The sequence below is a fragment of the Vigna radiata genome, unplaced genomic scaffold (genome assembly GCF_000741045.1).
Source record: "Vigna radiata var. radiata cultivar VC1973A unplaced genomic scaffold, Vradiata_ver6 scaffold_23, whole genome shotgun sequence".
Taxonomy (NCBI): Eukaryota; Viridiplantae; Streptophyta; class Magnoliopsida; order Fabales; family Fabaceae; genus Vigna; species Vigna radiata.
This window is the reverse complement of record NW_014541837.1, coordinates 1,770,489-1,788,453: the sequence shown is the minus strand read 5'-3', so window position 1 is coordinate 1,788,453 and position 17,965 is coordinate 1,770,489. Positions and strand designations below refer to the sequence as shown.

At 31.8% G+C, this 17,965-nt stretch overlaps 1 protein-coding gene across 3 annotated transcripts; it reads right to left on the bottom strand.

Annotated features, from left to right (window-relative positions):
• Positions 1 to 3,675: 3,675 nt before the first annotated feature.
• Positions 3,676 to 13,803, bottom strand: LOC106778610 (TBC1 domain family member 17). 3 transcript variants are annotated; one of them, XM_014666586.2, is made up of 12 exons: positions 13,716 to 13,803; positions 13,338 to 13,516; positions 11,958 to 12,053; positions 11,409 to 11,512; positions 10,909 to 11,171; positions 10,487 to 10,609; positions 8,212 to 8,300; positions 7,226 to 7,331; positions 6,868 to 6,965; positions 6,353 to 6,616; positions 4,479 to 4,562; positions 3,676 to 4,049 (listed from the first exon to the last, which is right to left on the bottom strand). In XM_014666586.2, the coding sequence occupies exons 2-12, from the start codon at positions 13,425 to 13,427 to the stop codon at positions 4,035 to 4,037; spliced, it is 1,332 nt and encodes a 443-aa protein (XP_014522072.1). In that variant the 5' UTR covers positions 13,428 to 13,516; positions 13,716 to 13,803; the 3' UTR covers positions 3,676 to 4,034. The 3 variants fall into 3 exon arrangements, with proteins under 3 accessions (XP_014522072.1, XP_022631943.1, XP_014522073.1); XM_022776222.1 differs by having other exon boundaries at positions 13,338 to 13,769; XM_014666587.2 differs by lacking the exon at positions 11,958 to 12,053 and having other exon boundaries at positions 13,338 to 13,770.
• Between the last annotated feature and the right edge of the window lie 4,162 nt (positions 13,804 to 17,965).

The window sequence follows — 17,965 nt, the reverse complement described above, 5'->3', positions numbered from 1 at the left end:
ATTATAATCTTTTATTCGAGTTAATTTAATTTAACATTTTTAATGAGATAATTTGTTTTGACTTTTAATCTAATCAACTCATGTGACTTCCAGTAAACTCATTTTAACTTTTAATTTAAGTCGACTCGACCATTTTATCAAAACTATAACACCCTTTTTAGAATGTTATTGTAATTTATAAAATATTCATTTTTTAAAGAGAAAAATACATCACTAGACAATTAATTTAAAAAAAACTTTATTTACTTGTCATAAATAATTTTACAACCATTCAAAATCAAAACTTTATTTCAATTCCAAAACTTAGGGTGTTGTTGGAAAATTATAATTTAAAATAAGTTATTGTTCTAAATACATTTCGAAAATTTCTAAAAGATTCTCCAGCATGTTTTTTCACTCTAAGCATCTCTAGCATTATATGTAACAACATATGTTCTTGTATAACAATATGAACTATACGATCATCGCGTAAATAAAAAAAAATGATGAGCTAACCATAAAAAAATGATACAATATAATAATACACTCACCCACATTGCTCAAATCAATCATTCAAATGTAAGGCGAGCTATCATTTTTATCTGTTTACTTTTTTCTATGATCATATAACTCTTGTTGTTATTCAGGAACAAATATTGCTATAAATGATGCTGGAGATGCTTAGAGTGAAGAGGCGTGCTAGAGAATCTTTTGGGAGTTTTTAAAATGTATTTAGAAGAATAATTTATTTTAAATTGTAATTTTCTAACAACACCTTAAGTTTTGGAATTGGAATAATGTTTTGTTTTTGAATGGTTGTGACATTGTTTATGATTAGTAAATAAATTTTTTTTAAAAAAAAAATTCACTGTATAGTAATGGTATCGGAGATTGTTTTTCTTTAAGAAATGGATATTTTATAAATTACAAGTAGCATCCAGAAAGAGATGTTACAAAAGCTTATTTGGCTTAACCTTTGGCCTAGGTTGACTTGACAAGACCTTTGTTCGGGTTGACTCAACTCGACTTCGACTAGAATTGATTCAACTCGACCTTCGGGCTAGATTGACTCGGCCTGACCTTTAGCCTAAATCGACTCGACTCGACATTCGGCCTGCGTTGAATCGACTCTACCTTCAACCTAGGTTGACTCATCTCGACCTTCGACCTAGGCTAACTTATCTTGATCCTGGGCTTGAGCCAACTATTGACTTTTGACTTAATTGACTTATTTTTAACTTTGGCCTATGTCGACTTATATTGACCTTCAACCTAGGTCTAGTTGTCTCAACCTACGGTGCATCCGACTCATCTCAACATTTAGCCATGATCGCCTTGACTCATCATTCATCTTGGGATGAATCAACTCAACCCTATGCCTATGCCAAATCAACTTGGCATTTGACCTACAGAAAAATGTCTTTACTTTTAATCCAACTAATTCGCCTTGAACATTGACCAGATCGATTTGTCATCAACTTTGACCCGTGCCAACGCCTTCTCAACCTTCGACTTATACTGGTCCATCTCAAACTTTAGCCCAATTGAATCATCTTGATATTTCGACCATGCCCAATTTGAGTTGTCCTTTGTCCCAAGGTTGAATAAATTGGTCCTTTGTCCTTGGGTGAATCAACTTTGCTTTTAGGTTAGGTCATTGTCTCGACCTTCTACTTAGGATAAATCATCTCAACCTTTCATCTGACTTGACTTGTTTCAACCTTTGGTCTGTGCCAACTTATCTTCACCTTCGACTCCAATCAACTCATTTCAAATTTCATTTTGAATTGAAAGTTAAGTCAATTTAATCTAGGTCAACTCAATTTTATCTTTGTGAGTGGAGTGAGAGCTTAATGAAAAAAAATTAAAATTTCAAATTTCTTATATTTTCTAAAATATTTAAAATTCTTTTATTTTATTTATTTAAAATATCTTTCAAAATTTCTTGAATTTCAATTTATTTTTAATTACTTTCATCTTATTTATGTTTTTCTCATCGTGTATTTATAACTAAAACCAAAATGCATAAAAGTTTTAAAACCAAAATAAAACATAAATATATAAGTTCTTAACATTTAAATACATATAAAAGTTTAAACAAAATATGACTATTGTACTCAAATTTAAATTTCAATAATATAAATCAACATTTAAATTCTATATATAAAATAAAAATGGAATAACCAATACATTAGAGGCTCTTTTAACCATTTTTTCATCAGATTTGACCGGTTTTATACTAATGTTATTGGATTAATACAAATTTGCATATCACCATTTTAGATCACAACTGAGACTAGAGGTCTAACAGTAAGGTCAATTTGATAAGGATAATGGTACTTAAACAACATTTTTTTTACAATATTTGAACATCATCTTACGTGTCATTCTGTAATTGGTCCATGATAGCGTTATGATTATTATTATTGATTGTGGAGTAATTTTGGACCACTCACAGAATGACACGTAGATGATGTTCAAATATTGTCAAAAATATGTTGTATAAGTATCATTATCCATTTGATAACCATGGTTTGAAGTATATGTTCGTGTCGTCCTTTATTACCTTTGTTTTTGTTCTTTTCATGTCTTTTGAGGCAAAAGAATTGGTAATAGTTCTCTGTATGTCTTTTTTGTTAGCACAAATATTGAAAGTTTCTCGTATATGCTTCTTATTTTAGGTGAGTGTCACCTTCATTAAAATTTGAGAGAAAAACACAAATTATGAAAGGAAAACTGTGTATTAATAAACCAAATGAGTTCAACCAAAGAATAATGTAAATTTATGTATAGTATTATAATGGTTTATGGAATAAAAAATTGTTGAAATTGAAGAATAGAGTCTGAAAAACATAATTGAGATGCAGTTTTCTTGTATCTTATAAGCAGCAAAACCTGAATAAGAAAAAATAAGGCTGAGAATAGTCAATAGAAAAGGAAATATTCTAAAAAAAAACAGAATATTTACAAATAAACGTAGCACTCACATAAACCCCTAGTTACACATAATCTTTCTATAAGACGTTATTTCTCTTTTAACACTATTACTTCCATACTGAAAAAATTTTTACACCTAATTTACAAATTTTTACTCTTCAATCTTTCTTTTTATTTATAAATACAAAAGTTTACTTTCTTTTTTGTAATAATTATATTATTCTTAAAGGTGAATTGTGAAGTAATATTTTTATTTTCATTGTAAAAAGTAATTTTCTCTCTCTTTTCTCGTGTATTTTTTTCTTTTGACACAAATTATAATTTCTTTTTTTAAAATTACAAAAATTCATTCTTTTATAATATTGTAATGTGTAAAATAAATATAAATGTACGTTACCTAACGTTACTTTTTCCTTTAACTCCAATTGCTATTTTACTGAAACAGCTGGTGGGACAGAGCTTACAACAAACAAAGTTTTAGCACTTCGAAAATTCCAGCGAAAAAATATGATTTGTAGAGTATAAAATTATTAGTCATTATCATAAAATGCAATTTTATCTTTTGTTTGGTGCCATTAATACTAAAATATTTGCTCAATGAGTTTATACGTATTTTAGATGCTTTTGGTTTTTCCTTGGTTGAACAATAGAGTTTTAAGCAGACAACAAATCCTTTGATTCAACCGAACTTGGAGAAGAGGATGGGTTTATGTCCATGTTTATCAAATTTTGCTACATTATAAATACATTTGTATTCAATTTGTCTAGAATACGATCACATAAATAGTAGAAAGAATGGCTGTTTCATATACCTTGTTTTCCCATATGGAATAACTAAGTCCAACAAAATAGACAGTTCTACAGAAAAATTCTATTTTCATATACAATCTCACTTCTTTTGGATACACAAGAAAAAAGAAAAATCAAATTGATTTCACATACAACAGTTGCTCAGGGATTTCGATTGTTGGATATTTGAATCCCTTTTTCCAATTCTGTAAACTCCTAATGTTCTTCATTATTACCTCCCTCGGAACAAGATGGTAGGGTGGCGAATGAGACAAATGTATCATACAACACATTACAAAGAATCAGTGAATATTTAGATGTATTTGGTGCTAGGGTTTCTTGGCCTGCAGAATTACAACATTACTTGAATAGTTTAGGAGATATATAAACAAGATTATGTTGGAAAACAAAAAGAACAGAAACATAGATACCAAAGAAACTATGGTTAAAGATCAGTTCTTAGAATTTGGAAATTATGATTTAATGCATTTTAAACTGTTGAAAGTCCCATATCATAAGGCTAATTTATAGTACATAAGTGTGTGCAAACCTCATTTTACAAACAAGTTTTATGAGATTGAATTAGATTTAAAGTCTATTTTTAACATGATATCAAAATTAAGTTAGAATCTATTTTAAAGGATATTTATTGTTTCTTGGACATATTGTTCTACTCGATGCTAATTTATAATATATAATATATAAGTGAGTGCAAATCTCACCTGAAATTCTAATTATGAAAAGCAAGGAAGAGTTGCAGAGTAAAACATTACCTTTTTCAAATATTTCTTGTGAAGTTTCATAGCCCCATTGCAAGCTTTTTTGGCGTCTAGATTCCCAGTTATGTCGTTCAAAATCTGAGAATAATTACATCAAAGGAGAATAAACAAGTTAGTAGATACAAGAAAAATAATAGTCTGTCCCTTCTTGCTTATAATTTTCAATTACTTAATTGATCAAGGTTAAAAGAGTGGTTAATTTCATTGATAATACAAAACATTTTTAATGTATTTTTTTTTTCAAAACTACCCTTGTCATTCACACTCTTTTCTGTCCTCAAATTATTTGGCCATATAACTTCTCTATTTTTATTATAGGTATTTTAGCCTAAATAAATTAATGAATTTGATATTATCAATTGAGTCTTATAAAAAGGATTAACAGTGTTGACTTTAATAATAATCACCTAAAAAATTATTCCAAGAAATATTTTTTAGTTAACATATTAAACTTTCGTATTGACAATCATACTGAATGATAGAGCAATAAAGTAAAACAAAATTTGTTAAAAACGAATAGTTTAATTTATATGCACTGCCTATATAAAACATTTTACATAGACTTGCCCTATCACTACATTTTATTAATAAATAATAAATAATTGAATCTATGTGAAAGGTTAGTGTAAATTATGTTCACATACATGTGCAATGAAATTTAATCATTTTACTGCATTATAATATTTATTGATATTGTGACAATGGGGGACAATGGGGCAAATTCTAATTGCATATATATGAGAAATGTTTTACAATGTATATAAATTAATTTCATAAATGAATAAGGTGAATTATATCCCATGTATAAATGTTTTATTTTGACAACTAATGTAAATTATATTTTTTAAAGAATATAAGTGTTTGATTTTCAAGTATTGAATTTAAAATTTTGTACACAGTCAACCAACACAAAAATCACATTATATACGTCTTTAACAATTTATATACGTATGACTGTTTATGATTGGATAATAGTATAAAAAAATAAAAATTAATGTTAGCATTTAATTAAATTCATACAAATATATTGCTTTTATATAATACATAAAAAAACTTAAGACACTGTTCAATAAGAAATAATTTAAGCTCAGATTCATTTTTGTCATAGTTTAGTCAATGTGATTTTCCAATTAATATCAAAAGTTTATGTAAGTAAATAATTAATATTGTCATCACTTAACAACACATCAAAATTATGTAAGAAATGAGAAAAAAATATTAAAAGTGGACTAAAATTATTTAATGGTTTAATTAGTAATTTGATATCAATATTTTGATTTGTTTTGGTACCTATATATATATATATATATATATATATATATTCTTTTTTTTTTTTTTTTTGAGTCGTCCATATTTAAAAAAATTCAATTGAATCCTTATATTTTTGTGACAAAAAAAACTCAAGATGGTCCATTCTGTAAATTGGTATTGTCATTATATTTGAATCCTTATATTTGAAGTACTATGTGCCAAAATTTGAGTCTACAATGTATCAAAATTTGGTTCATCTTTTATTTAGAAGGTGTCAAAATCAAAAGAGTTCCACCCAAGAAGAATATTTAGATTTTGACACTTGATTGATTTTCACACAACTTTTAAAAGGTATTAACTTCAATTTAATGGAAGGAACCAGAGTCTCCTCATAAAAATAGGAACTCAATTGAGTCAAAAACAAATATAAGGATAAAAATGAATCAAAAGTCTAAATATAAGGATCTAATTACTAATTAAACCTTATTTAATTTTATAAAACTAAATGATAAAATTTGCAATTAAAGCATAGGAAAAAAATGCATTTCAACCAATTTAATATATATAGTTTCTTCCATCTGATTGATCAATGCAAAGTTAAATGTGACAAGACTAACCTTGACAACATCATCCAGACCCCGTGCTTCTTGGAGTAGTTTTGAACTTTTATCTTTCAAAACACTAGCAACAAGGAAAACAGATATAGGAAGAGGAGCTTGAGAAGCATTCTTTGATCCACTCTTCAAAAATTCTCTCTCATACTTTCCACATTGACGTATTGACTTTGATTTCCCTTTTGAGCCCACAGCTTTTTCAGAAGCTGATTCAGGCATTTCATATACCAAGAACAAGTCAGGATCATATTCCAAGGCCCACATCATCTGTTCAAAGTTTAAGTCATTAGTTACTCATCATCCCAATGCATACACACAAAAGGAACACTAAACTAATCTCATTAGATAAATCATAAATTTATTGATCCGAAAACTTCTAATACAAAAATGATGTAACATATCAGATCATGATTAGGTACATGATACATCTGTTATATACACAAAGCAAACTTAAGAGATTCCTTGGTTCAATACATGTAACAAAATATATCACAAAGCACAAAAGAAGCCAAACATACCTCCCAAAGATACAATGAATCACAAAAGGAGAATTCTCGACGAAACAAAACCATTAGCATTCGAAAAGCAAACAGATAGTCACCTCCACCAAGATTGTCTGTGCTCCAAAATCAAAAGACAGAACATTATTAGTACATTCTGTTTCTCCAACATTAGTTGAGAGCAGTGAAATTAAATTTAATTGAAGAAAGGAGATTGATTTATTCAACTTTGAATGACAATACAAGAACTGATCATAACAACTCATTTTCTTGCAATCTTCATTTCTTAAAACAGATCACATAAAAACAATATAATTTAAGTTAAAAATCCTTCTTTCACCATAACTAAAAGACAAGCATATATGCAAGAAAATACCTAAATGGTTATGAAGTTTTGGATCAATTACTTGAGTAACTGAAGCCAACACATTTAGTTGAGATGTCACCCCAACAGAGCTCTCAGTGCATCTAAAATTGCCGCGCTTTACAAATTCAAGAACACAAATAATAAGAAACTGAGATTCAACCTACGAAATACAACCAACAAAACTAGTTTCTGTGTAACCACAAAGCATTAACTAATCTCATGTAATCTTTGTGTACCAACTTCTTTAATAAAATTTCAAGCATCGATGACCAACTCACCAAAAAGTTTAAGTTGTTGGGTGAATTCTCAAGAATGGTTTATTACGTGAGTACATCCTTAACCCACCCCATTACACAAGACCCAATAGGACTTCAAAAACGAATAATACATGGGGGCATACCATGTGTTGAAGCTCAAATACCTTCTATGCAACCAACTCTCCTAAAAGCTTATGCTGTTAGGTGAAGAGTCGAGAATGGTTTAATTACATTTACATCTCTAACATGTACAAAATTACAAATACATGCAATTCTTCTCTTTCAAGTTGTATATCTGAAAACATGAAAGCTCAATTGTAATTTTATTAACAGAAGTACATCTTACAAATTTGGGATAGCTCCAACTGTGCAAGGAAGAGTATTTGCAAAATTGTGACAGAAATATCTAATCTAACTAAGTATGCACAAGAAAATAGTAAACCAGTGAGTTTTCAACATTATAACGAATGGATTTCTGGAACAGCATACTTAAAACATTAGTGTCAAACCTAGAGGAACTTAAGCAAAATTTTAACTGGCCTCTGCATTGTGCAACTTAAGAAAGAGATTATATTTAGAAGTGAACAAATCCAATATATATAACATTTCCAGGAAATACCAAGAAAATCCAATAATCAAATACTAGAACCCTCCCTCCAATCTTGTCAATAAGTAATAGAATAAAAGAGTGTTGAAGAAAGTTAATAATAAAATAGAGTCTATAGACAAGATGTTTACAAGCCTGCGCATCAGACGCTCAAAGCACCAAAATGCATCTGCTTCATCATCAAGAAGAATTATCATAGGGGAGCATAGGTCACACATTCCTGCCCAGAATTGTAAAATGTTAAAACTGGAAGCTTAGGTTAGTTGCAAATTGTGGCTAGCAAATATTTCTTGCTTGATCACAAGAAAAACAGAAGATAAACTATATATAAAGCAATATGCCTCGTTTATTAAATTCTTTCCATAAACCAAGTTGGTGTTTTCTTCTCTCAGAGTACAGATTTCTCTGCTTGTTTTTTCAATAGTGAAAATGAAGAGTGTGGAAAATAATACTGATTTATTATTCAAATCATGAAAAATACATTATGATACCCTTTATTTGTAGTAATCTAATTCTTCTAAAAAGGGAAATAGGGAAACTAGGAAATCTTGAAAAAATAAAATAAAATAAAAGATTATGTATCTATTTCCTCTAATTAGGAAGATTCTAAAAGATATTATCTCAAATTACAACACTCNCCCTCAAGCTGGATCATACTAGATAGTATGAACCAAGCTTGGAATAGACAAACTCAATAAACCCAATAAACCAACTTGGACAAACTTCAACCTGGACAGCAATGGACGAGGGCGAACTTCAACTTCGGGATGGTGACTTGCAGCAGCAAACAGCAACAAACTGCAAGAACAGATGAAGGGCCTGCAGTGGCGAATAGCAACAAACTGCAGGAACTGCATTGCCATCAATAGTGGCGATCAACAACAAAACTTCAAAGGACTTAACTGCCCTAAACAGAAACAAGCCTTCAGGAAACATCTGTCCTCCAGAGGCAAACAACAACAGACCTGCAAGGACTACACTACCCTGCAACGGCTGGAATTAAAAGGCTAACAGCCACAAACCTGTAGGGACTTAATCACCCTAAACAGTAACAAAACTTCAAAGGACTTAACTGCCCTAAATAGCAACAAGCCTTCAGGAAACATCTGTCCTCCAGAGGCAAACAACAACAGACCTGCAGGGACTACACTACCCTGCAGCGGCTGGAATTAAAAGGCTAACAGTCACAAACCTGTAGGGTCTTAATCACCCTAAACAGTAATAAACCTTCAAGGGACTTAATTACCCTGAACATATGGGAGACTTTCAGGAAACAACTGTCCTGCAGAAGCAAACAACAACAAACCTTCAGGGACTTCACTGCCCTGAGTAGCAACAAAACTTCAAGGGACTTAACTGCCTTGAACATAAGGGAGGCCTTCAGAATAGAGAAGAAGATAGCGGAAGCAATAGAGTTAGGACTAGGTGTTGGTGCATCGGTGGCACAAGTGGCGGAGACGATGGCCGCGAAAGTGGTCGGCGACAGTGGCCGGATGGCAACACCGAACAAATGCGAGACAAAAACCAGAGATTGCCCATTGAAGTATAAAAGCACAGGTTGAAAAAGAAACTTTTAGGGGGCCGCCGGTGGCGGCTGCCACCAGCGGCAACAAAGACAAAGTAGAAAAGGATCAGAAAACCTGTTCTGATACCATGTGGAAAATAATACTGATTTATTATTCAAATCATGAAAAATACATTATGATACCCTTTATTTGTAGTAATCTAATTCTTCTAAAAAGGGAAATAGGGAAACTAGGAAATCTTGAAAAAATAAAATAAAATAAAAGATTATGTATCTATTTCCTCTAATTAGGAAGATTCTAAAAGATATTATCTCAAATTACAACAAAGAGGCTTTAATTTGACCGACCACTTTAAAACAGTTGTCTAAATACGCGGGAAATGATAAGCTATTTCAAAAACTAAAAATACACGAACACAGAAAGTTACCATGCATTAAATACCAATTAACTATTCCATGAATGTTGGCTTCCCATTTAGGACCAGGTTTGTTGAAGTTAAAATAAGTTTCAACAAGTAGTAAATATATCATAGAGCAGTGCAAGGTTGTTGCATAGAATTATCATGAGTATTAAGGAATGATCTCAGATAGGAATATCTAAATATTATCATTGGTCCTTGGGTCTATTTGAACAAGGTTCTTTATAAGCACTTTTAGAAGAGATAAATAAGAAAAAATAAATTTGATTTCTACATAATTCAAAATTAGTTCATCACAAGTTAAAATTAAAAAAGCTACATGATAAAACTTATACAACTTAATTTATGCACAAGTTAATTTTAACTTATAGAAAACCAATTTCACTTTTATGTTCTAGAAGTTCATATATAGAAAATGTTGTAAACAGAATGCCCAAAATATACCAAATATGTATGACTCACCTTGACCATAGCCAACGTCTTTATCTACCCAAGCATAAACAGCTAGTACATCCCATAATTTTGACAGGTTTTCCTGCTTCTCATAAAAAACTAATGTCCTATCAGTGCGAACCACATCAAGACCTGAAATGTATGTAAAATAGAAATGTCATTTGCTGAGTCAATTATATTTTAGCAATCGGGTCTTATATTATTGCATGAGAAAACTTTCACAACAAAATAGATTGTATATTCCACCCATATGCCATGCAAGTCAAATTGAATCTGTACAACAAATCATTTCAGGTATAATGGACATGTGAAGAAAATAATTGCGGGGCAGGGTTCTGCCTAAAACTTAAAGATTACATGCAGAAAAAATAGATAAAATATAATATACGAAATATAACAGACTGTATTAAGGAAAAAAATTATTTACAAACCTATTTGATGGAGAGTTAACAGCCACTGGACTACTATCTTGTCTGTCACCTTATGTAAACTATTTGTAGCAATCCTACTTGAATGATTATTATTATCTTGATGATGTACATCCAATCCCTTGGCTGAATTTGTTTCTTTCAGAACCAATGGATCTTGAATTGGAAGACCATCTTCAGTAACAACAGGTGCTGTGACAAATCTACCACTTCCAATAAGAGGAAACAATTGGCGGCATTCTTCTTTAAGTGTAGCATATTGCATTCTGATAACATAAGAAGTAAAAGTGATAGTCAAGTAAGGATCCATTAGATTTGGAATTCAGCAACTGAAGTTTATAGCACAAAAAGTACTGATATTATAAAGGACGAGGAAGCAATTACTGTCACAATTTTTAAGGCTCATCTCAAGAATGTGGTGCAGAGAAGTGAAACACTATAAAATATTTAAATGTTTTAGGATGCTGTGACAGTAATAAGGTTGAAAAAGAGGATTCTGTAACCTTCTGCGGTGTCTTATCTGATCTCTTTCCTCAAATGTACTTTTGGGGTCATAGCAACCAAGTAGAAATTCCCAAACTTCTCCCCTAATAGATGGATGGACTCCCTGATTCAAAAATTTTAAGCAACCATCAACCCACAGCACAGAAAAAAAAGGTGGAAGATGTTTCACAAGAAAAATGCATATGAAAATATGTGGAAAAAGGAATTTCAATTTTATCACAATCAACAATATCTTGAAATCTGTAGTTGGCAGTACTTGGCCAGCTTAATTTATTTCTGATAATTAGTGGTCTGTATACTTCAATCTCAGCCAAGTTAATGGAATCTCATGCTCTAAAGAGAACCAAATTACACCAATACCAAAATGTTCTGTTAGATTCCAAGAGTCAGTTCAACCATACAAAACATATAACCTTATGTTTTCCAGCCAGCCAGAGTTCCCCATGATCTCTAACACACTGACTACACCATTACGGAATGTAGGAGACAGACTAAATTCCATATCCTCAAACATATTGAAGCAGCATTTAACTATAAAAAACAATTACCCCACGGTAGATTCGGCTTAGAGTCTTGCCTATATCTAGATACCCTTCTGGAGTAAATGCAGCATGCCACTTTCTTGCACTTAGTGTTTTACCAGCCTGGACCACATAACAAAAATAAGTTCAAAATTAATGAACATTGTGTAAGTATCACTAGATTAGAAATTGAACTAACTGTACTAGTTCTCAGCTGAAGGCGAATGATTACCCCTTTTTCTTCTTTTTTGATAAAAAAAATTGCAACCAAGCATAAAAGGAAAAAAGACAAAACCTAAAAACAAGTAATATACAACACAAACACGTCAATCTCTCTACAGATCTAAAAGAGACCCCTGACCCACCCCCAAATAAAAAAATTAAAAAATAAAACAAAAAATGGCCATGGGCAGAACGCAATGGAAAGTGAGAAAAACTAGCTGATCCAAACTTGAATCGGGACAAACAATGTCTAGTAAAGATTATCGTGTTTCTTTCCAGCCAAATACACCATAGAACCACAATAAGGCACATGACTTTTGCATTGAGGTATAGAACCATCTAACTGATTTATTTTGTTTAATGTCTCATATGATACAAAGGACCACAAGGACAATTAATCAGGTGGCATTAGTCATGATCCGTTATAAAATAAAAAGTGTATTTTATCCATACTCAAATTTAATTCTCATTTCAGTTATATATGTACTTAGCAATCAAGCAGTGAATAACAAGTCCAAACGCTGCATTGTTTATTGCAGCAAAAGCAATATGGAAATATTGATACAATGAGTGTTTCACTTAATCAAACTCTACTTGATCATCTGAATCATTAAGTGTTTCTTTTTCATGAAACTAGTTTAAGAATCAGGATTGTATCCATTGGGATAATAATATAACCAATAACATTTATATATATGTAATTATGTACAATAAATTCTTCTAACTGAACCAGATTTCATTGATTAAAACGGATACTTAACATCACTGATTTGAAATACATAAAAAAACAAAAAGAGACACTATCCTGCTGAAAGATGTAAAACGAAAACTCCTTTCCCATTGATAAAATACCAACATCAAAACCACTGTCGACGACTTCGTAAAGGTCAACAATTCCCCATCCCTCAGATGAACAAATTTGTTTTCCAGATATTCACTTAACAAGCTCGTATAGCTTACAGAGGCAGTCAAGCCATGTGTGTGTATACCTGACATTCTTAAACGACCAAAACCATTCACAAAACCTCAAATTCACATGCATTGCTCACATTAGACCAACATCAATTCCCATCAACCAAAGACTTCTCATTCACAAACAAACAAAGATACCCTTAAAAATTACGCAAGACCAAACCAAATAATGGGGGAAAAGAAAAAGAAAAAAGATTAAAAACAAAAACAAACCTTGATTTTAAATCGAGAAATAGGAACATCGGTACATTCCGGGCGGATTTCATAGAAAGAATCAGCTGAAACTCCCGGATCTCTCCACATCCCACTTAACCGAGCACAAGGGAAACACGAGCAGCAAGAAGGCAATTTTTGGTATGAACAATTCTCGGCAGCAGGTAAGAGCTGGAACCCTTTGAAAAGATCAAAAAAACCCAGAAACAAAAACTAGTCAAACGAAGAATTCAAGGAGAATCCAGCTCCAAAAAGCTACACGGAACGAAAAAAAATGACTTTTTTTTTTATTTTTTGTGTTTATTTAATTGTTGGAATGTTATGGCGTTCTGGGTGGTTGTTGGTGGTGGGCTTGGTGTTAGAGGAAGGTAGCAATACCCTGTCAACTAAGATTCCCAAAGTTTCATCAACCCTTTTCCGCATTCTCCCCGTTTAATGCGTAAATTTAAACCAGATAATATTACCTTTTGTATTTTCTTTTTTTCTCATCCTCTTTTACCTGCCTTTACCGTTCAGTTTTTCCTTTACTCTTCTGTATGTTTTCTCAGAAACGTTGTGTATACCAAATATTTAATGTTTCTCAGTGTTTTATGATAAGAAAATGTATAAAATAATATAGACTTAAAATTTTGTAAACAAGGAATAATTTAAAATGTATAATTATATTTTAATTTTAATAAAGTATAATTAAAAAATGAATGAGCGTGTGTTAATATATTTCAATAATTAATTTAAAAAAAATATTTACCAAGTTATAATTTCACTTTCAAAAATAACCCATGTATAAGGAATTTTTTCTTTCATAAAATGAGTACAAAGTACATTAGCAAATCGCCATAAAAATGATTTCTTTATTTCTTTATTCCTTTATTTAATAAATAAAAAAGACTACTAAAATAACATTATATAAAAATTAAATTTTTGTTTAGGTGCTAGATACACTTTTTGGTTATTCATTTATGATGTAACTTTGCAATTGGAAGTTTTCATTATAAGGGTTTGCATTGGAATTTTTGTACGGTTAAAAGTTAAGTGAGAGGTGCATTATGAAAGTTGGTGGCTAATAAGTTGAATTGGTCTTTAATTGAGCAGAGTCAATACGTCAATAGAAGAAGGAGCAGTGACAAATTGGATTTTTGTGTAAATCAACTGTGTCAAATGAAATATCAACCAAACAACTTTCACATTCACATTGGATCTATTTTTCTATAAGGTTTTAGATAATCTAAATCATATCAATTTCTTGTACACAATTTTAGAATTTTCGAATCATACAGTAACAATAATAGTTAAATTTAGATTATAAAGTCCTGAAAATACATTTACTAATGGAAGATGATGAATTAACTTTCTTAATTAAAACATGCTTATGTAATTATAGATAAAGTTTCTAAACTTGGCAATATAAAAAACTACTACAAGCAATAGTTTGAAACATAAAGAATAGACAATTTTGTATGATGACTTTAAACCAGTATTTTAATTAAAGTTCAAGTATATGTTAAAAAACTAAAACACGTGATGACTTTTTGTTTTTATCAGAAATCAAAATGTGGATAAACGTAAGAAAATTTTAGAATTTATATAAGTAGAATAATGAGTATGAATTATGATTTATACTCTATAAAAAATTATTACATGCATTTGTATTTATAAGGTTTACGTGTATTATGAAATTTGTTATAAAATAAAAGATAACAAAAACTTGCTAAATTTATGATAAATCAATGTGATAATAATAACAAACACTTCAACTAAACACTAAAGTCAATTCAAAAAAACACTTCAACCTTAATCCCTTAGGTGAAAGAATATGGATTTTCTCACTAAGAACCAATCCTTTGGACACTTAACAAACTAACCTGCATTAAGATATAAGATTTAAGACAACTAATAACTCAAGTTCCACTCCTAGATACAAGTTCCATTAGATTTCTTGTTTCAGGTTTAAGTTTCACTATATTCTTCCCAAAACCTAATGAACCACAAATCAAGCTATCCATGTTCCCATTTCAAGCAAGCATTGAGGGTAGAAACAAGAAATTATCATTTAATGGAAAGAGACATATATATAATCAAAGCATTTACAAAGTACATGAAAGTTCAATGACTACAAACACCCTTAACAAGGTGGGGGCTTGACTTTCCATTTCTACGAAGAGCCTCAAGCTTATAAAATGAAAGATGAAAGAAGAAGGAGACATAAAGAGGAAGAAGAGAATGTTCCCACAAGCCCCAAACAACCTCCATATGCTCCAAACAATGTAGACGTGTCTCAAAGCCACCAAAGACTTGATTTCCTTCGAGCTTCAAGAAGATGTAAGGTTCAACTTGCCACATCAGCCAAACACCTCTCAATGCACAGGGCCTACTACTCAACGCAGGTCTTAAGAGAAATTAAGGAAATATTAATAATAATGAAATGAATTATATATTAGTAATATTTAATATAATTTAAAAATAAATAAATTATTCTACCCTGATAATGTTATGAAAGAGTTATAAGATTGCAAGGTCATAAGAAAATGTGGAAGAGATCATGGGTTTAACTTTGTCCACTAATGGAACACCCCAAATTTTAGGGCGCGTTATTACAAAAATCGATAAATTTTAAACATTAACATAGCAAAAAATGTATTTTTAAAAACCTTAACATTTAAACTGCATAAATTTATTCAAAGCATAATAATTCCAAAATACTTGTCCAATTACATTATTTAAAATAATGAAAATAACGAAGGAAATAAAACAACTCTAATTACATTGTTTTAAAACTCAAATGCAATAACTTTGAATAAAATCTCAAGTTTGTTCCTTGTCACCTCTCAAATATATCACGCCTCAATATCTACAACATTATCTGCTCACGTATAATACATTATACGATCATCGCCGATAATATCATTTAGAACACACAAACACAAACACGTATGAGGTAAGCTACTGATAAAACAATCATAATAGCAATAAGATATAAACAAATTGAATATATCAACCATAAACCACCCCAAACCCAACAGTAATAACAACAAGATTCCTAATCCTCTAACATAACAATTTAATCATAATGAATTACTCAATTCTCGACCCTTGATCTTCAATCCTTGATCCTTAACCCTTAAACCTTGATGTCATCACTAATATCTCACACATAAACGCCTAAGCTAACCATTATAGTAACACTATTATCAACATAACATCACCTGGAGCATCTCAAATACCATGATCATCATCACATATACACCACCATCACGATTATCCCAGTCATGAACAACACCATGAGCATCACCATTGATGCAATCCTACCTGGATCCTTGATGAGTGCATATTTATGCCCACATTTATGCTTTAAAATTCAAATTTTTGATGAGATATTTGTGCTTAAATGATTGATTTAAAGTGAATCTGTGTGAAGTTGAATTGTTGGGTTTTGGAATTAAAGAGGCTTAAAAAGTGAATTTAATTGCATAAATTATTCTTGGATGTTCTAATATTTATTTGTGTAGCTGAAGTTAGAGTTTTATTGGTCCAAATTGCAATTTAAAGCCCAAAATCAGATTTTATTTGAAAAATAATGTCCAGATGGGCCAAATAGGCAATCTTTACTCTTGCACCCCGAGATTTCCCTACATGCACCCCTCAGTTCTAAACCAGGCCAATACTAAAGCCCAACAGAAACCCTTTTCGCCTACACCCCCCAATTCACTATACACACACCCTCCTACCATTCCTAAGTCAGACTTCACCAGATTTTGCCACGTGGCAATCCACCACTAATAGATCCAACCACTCAGAACATGCCACCTAACTCCCCATGACACGTCATCACCATCTTCAATCTTTCTCCAGAAAACCCTAGTCTGGTAAACCCTAGCCGCCGCCAACACATCGCGTCACCACCACGTCGCCGGAGCCCATGGTCGCGCAGCCATCAACACAGCAAAACCTTACACCGTCGCACCTACGTTCATCTTCACCATCGCACCAACCATGCACTCTCATCATCTTCCTCGCGCAAGCAAGTTGCGACTCCTCCACCATCGCGCAGTCATCTTCATCACCTCAGCAGGCCGCCAACCTTGCCGTCGGCTGCCGCTTCCCCAACACATCATGGGCCACCATCACGAGAGATCTTTCTCTCCTTCGCACAACGACGCCTTCGTCTTCCTCCACGCCGCAGAACCCATAATCGTGAATCCTCTTCCTCCATGGCAATCACGTCGCCGGCCACCATTACGCAACAAGCAGATTCGTTCATCAAAACCTACAATCAAAGCCAGACTTGCAAGCAAACCAGACCTGCAGCAGGCAGAATGGAGCCTCCCAATTCACTCTACCCCCAATTGCAAAACCCTAATTCTGGGTGGAAAGGGGCGGACACGTGGCGGCATCTCATTGGTGCGTCATCTTGAGTCAAAGCTGGTCAATGCTGTTTGAATATGGTCAAGACTGGTCAACTGGGGGCTTTCTTGCAATTTTGGAAAGAAACAAAGGGACTTAAGTGCAGATATAGAAATTTCAGGGCATTTGTGTAATTTTGGAAAGTCAGGAAAATTAAAAGATAAAATTCAGTTGTTGAATTAATTTAGTTTGGGAATATCAACAGAAAATATCTTCCAAATAATGTT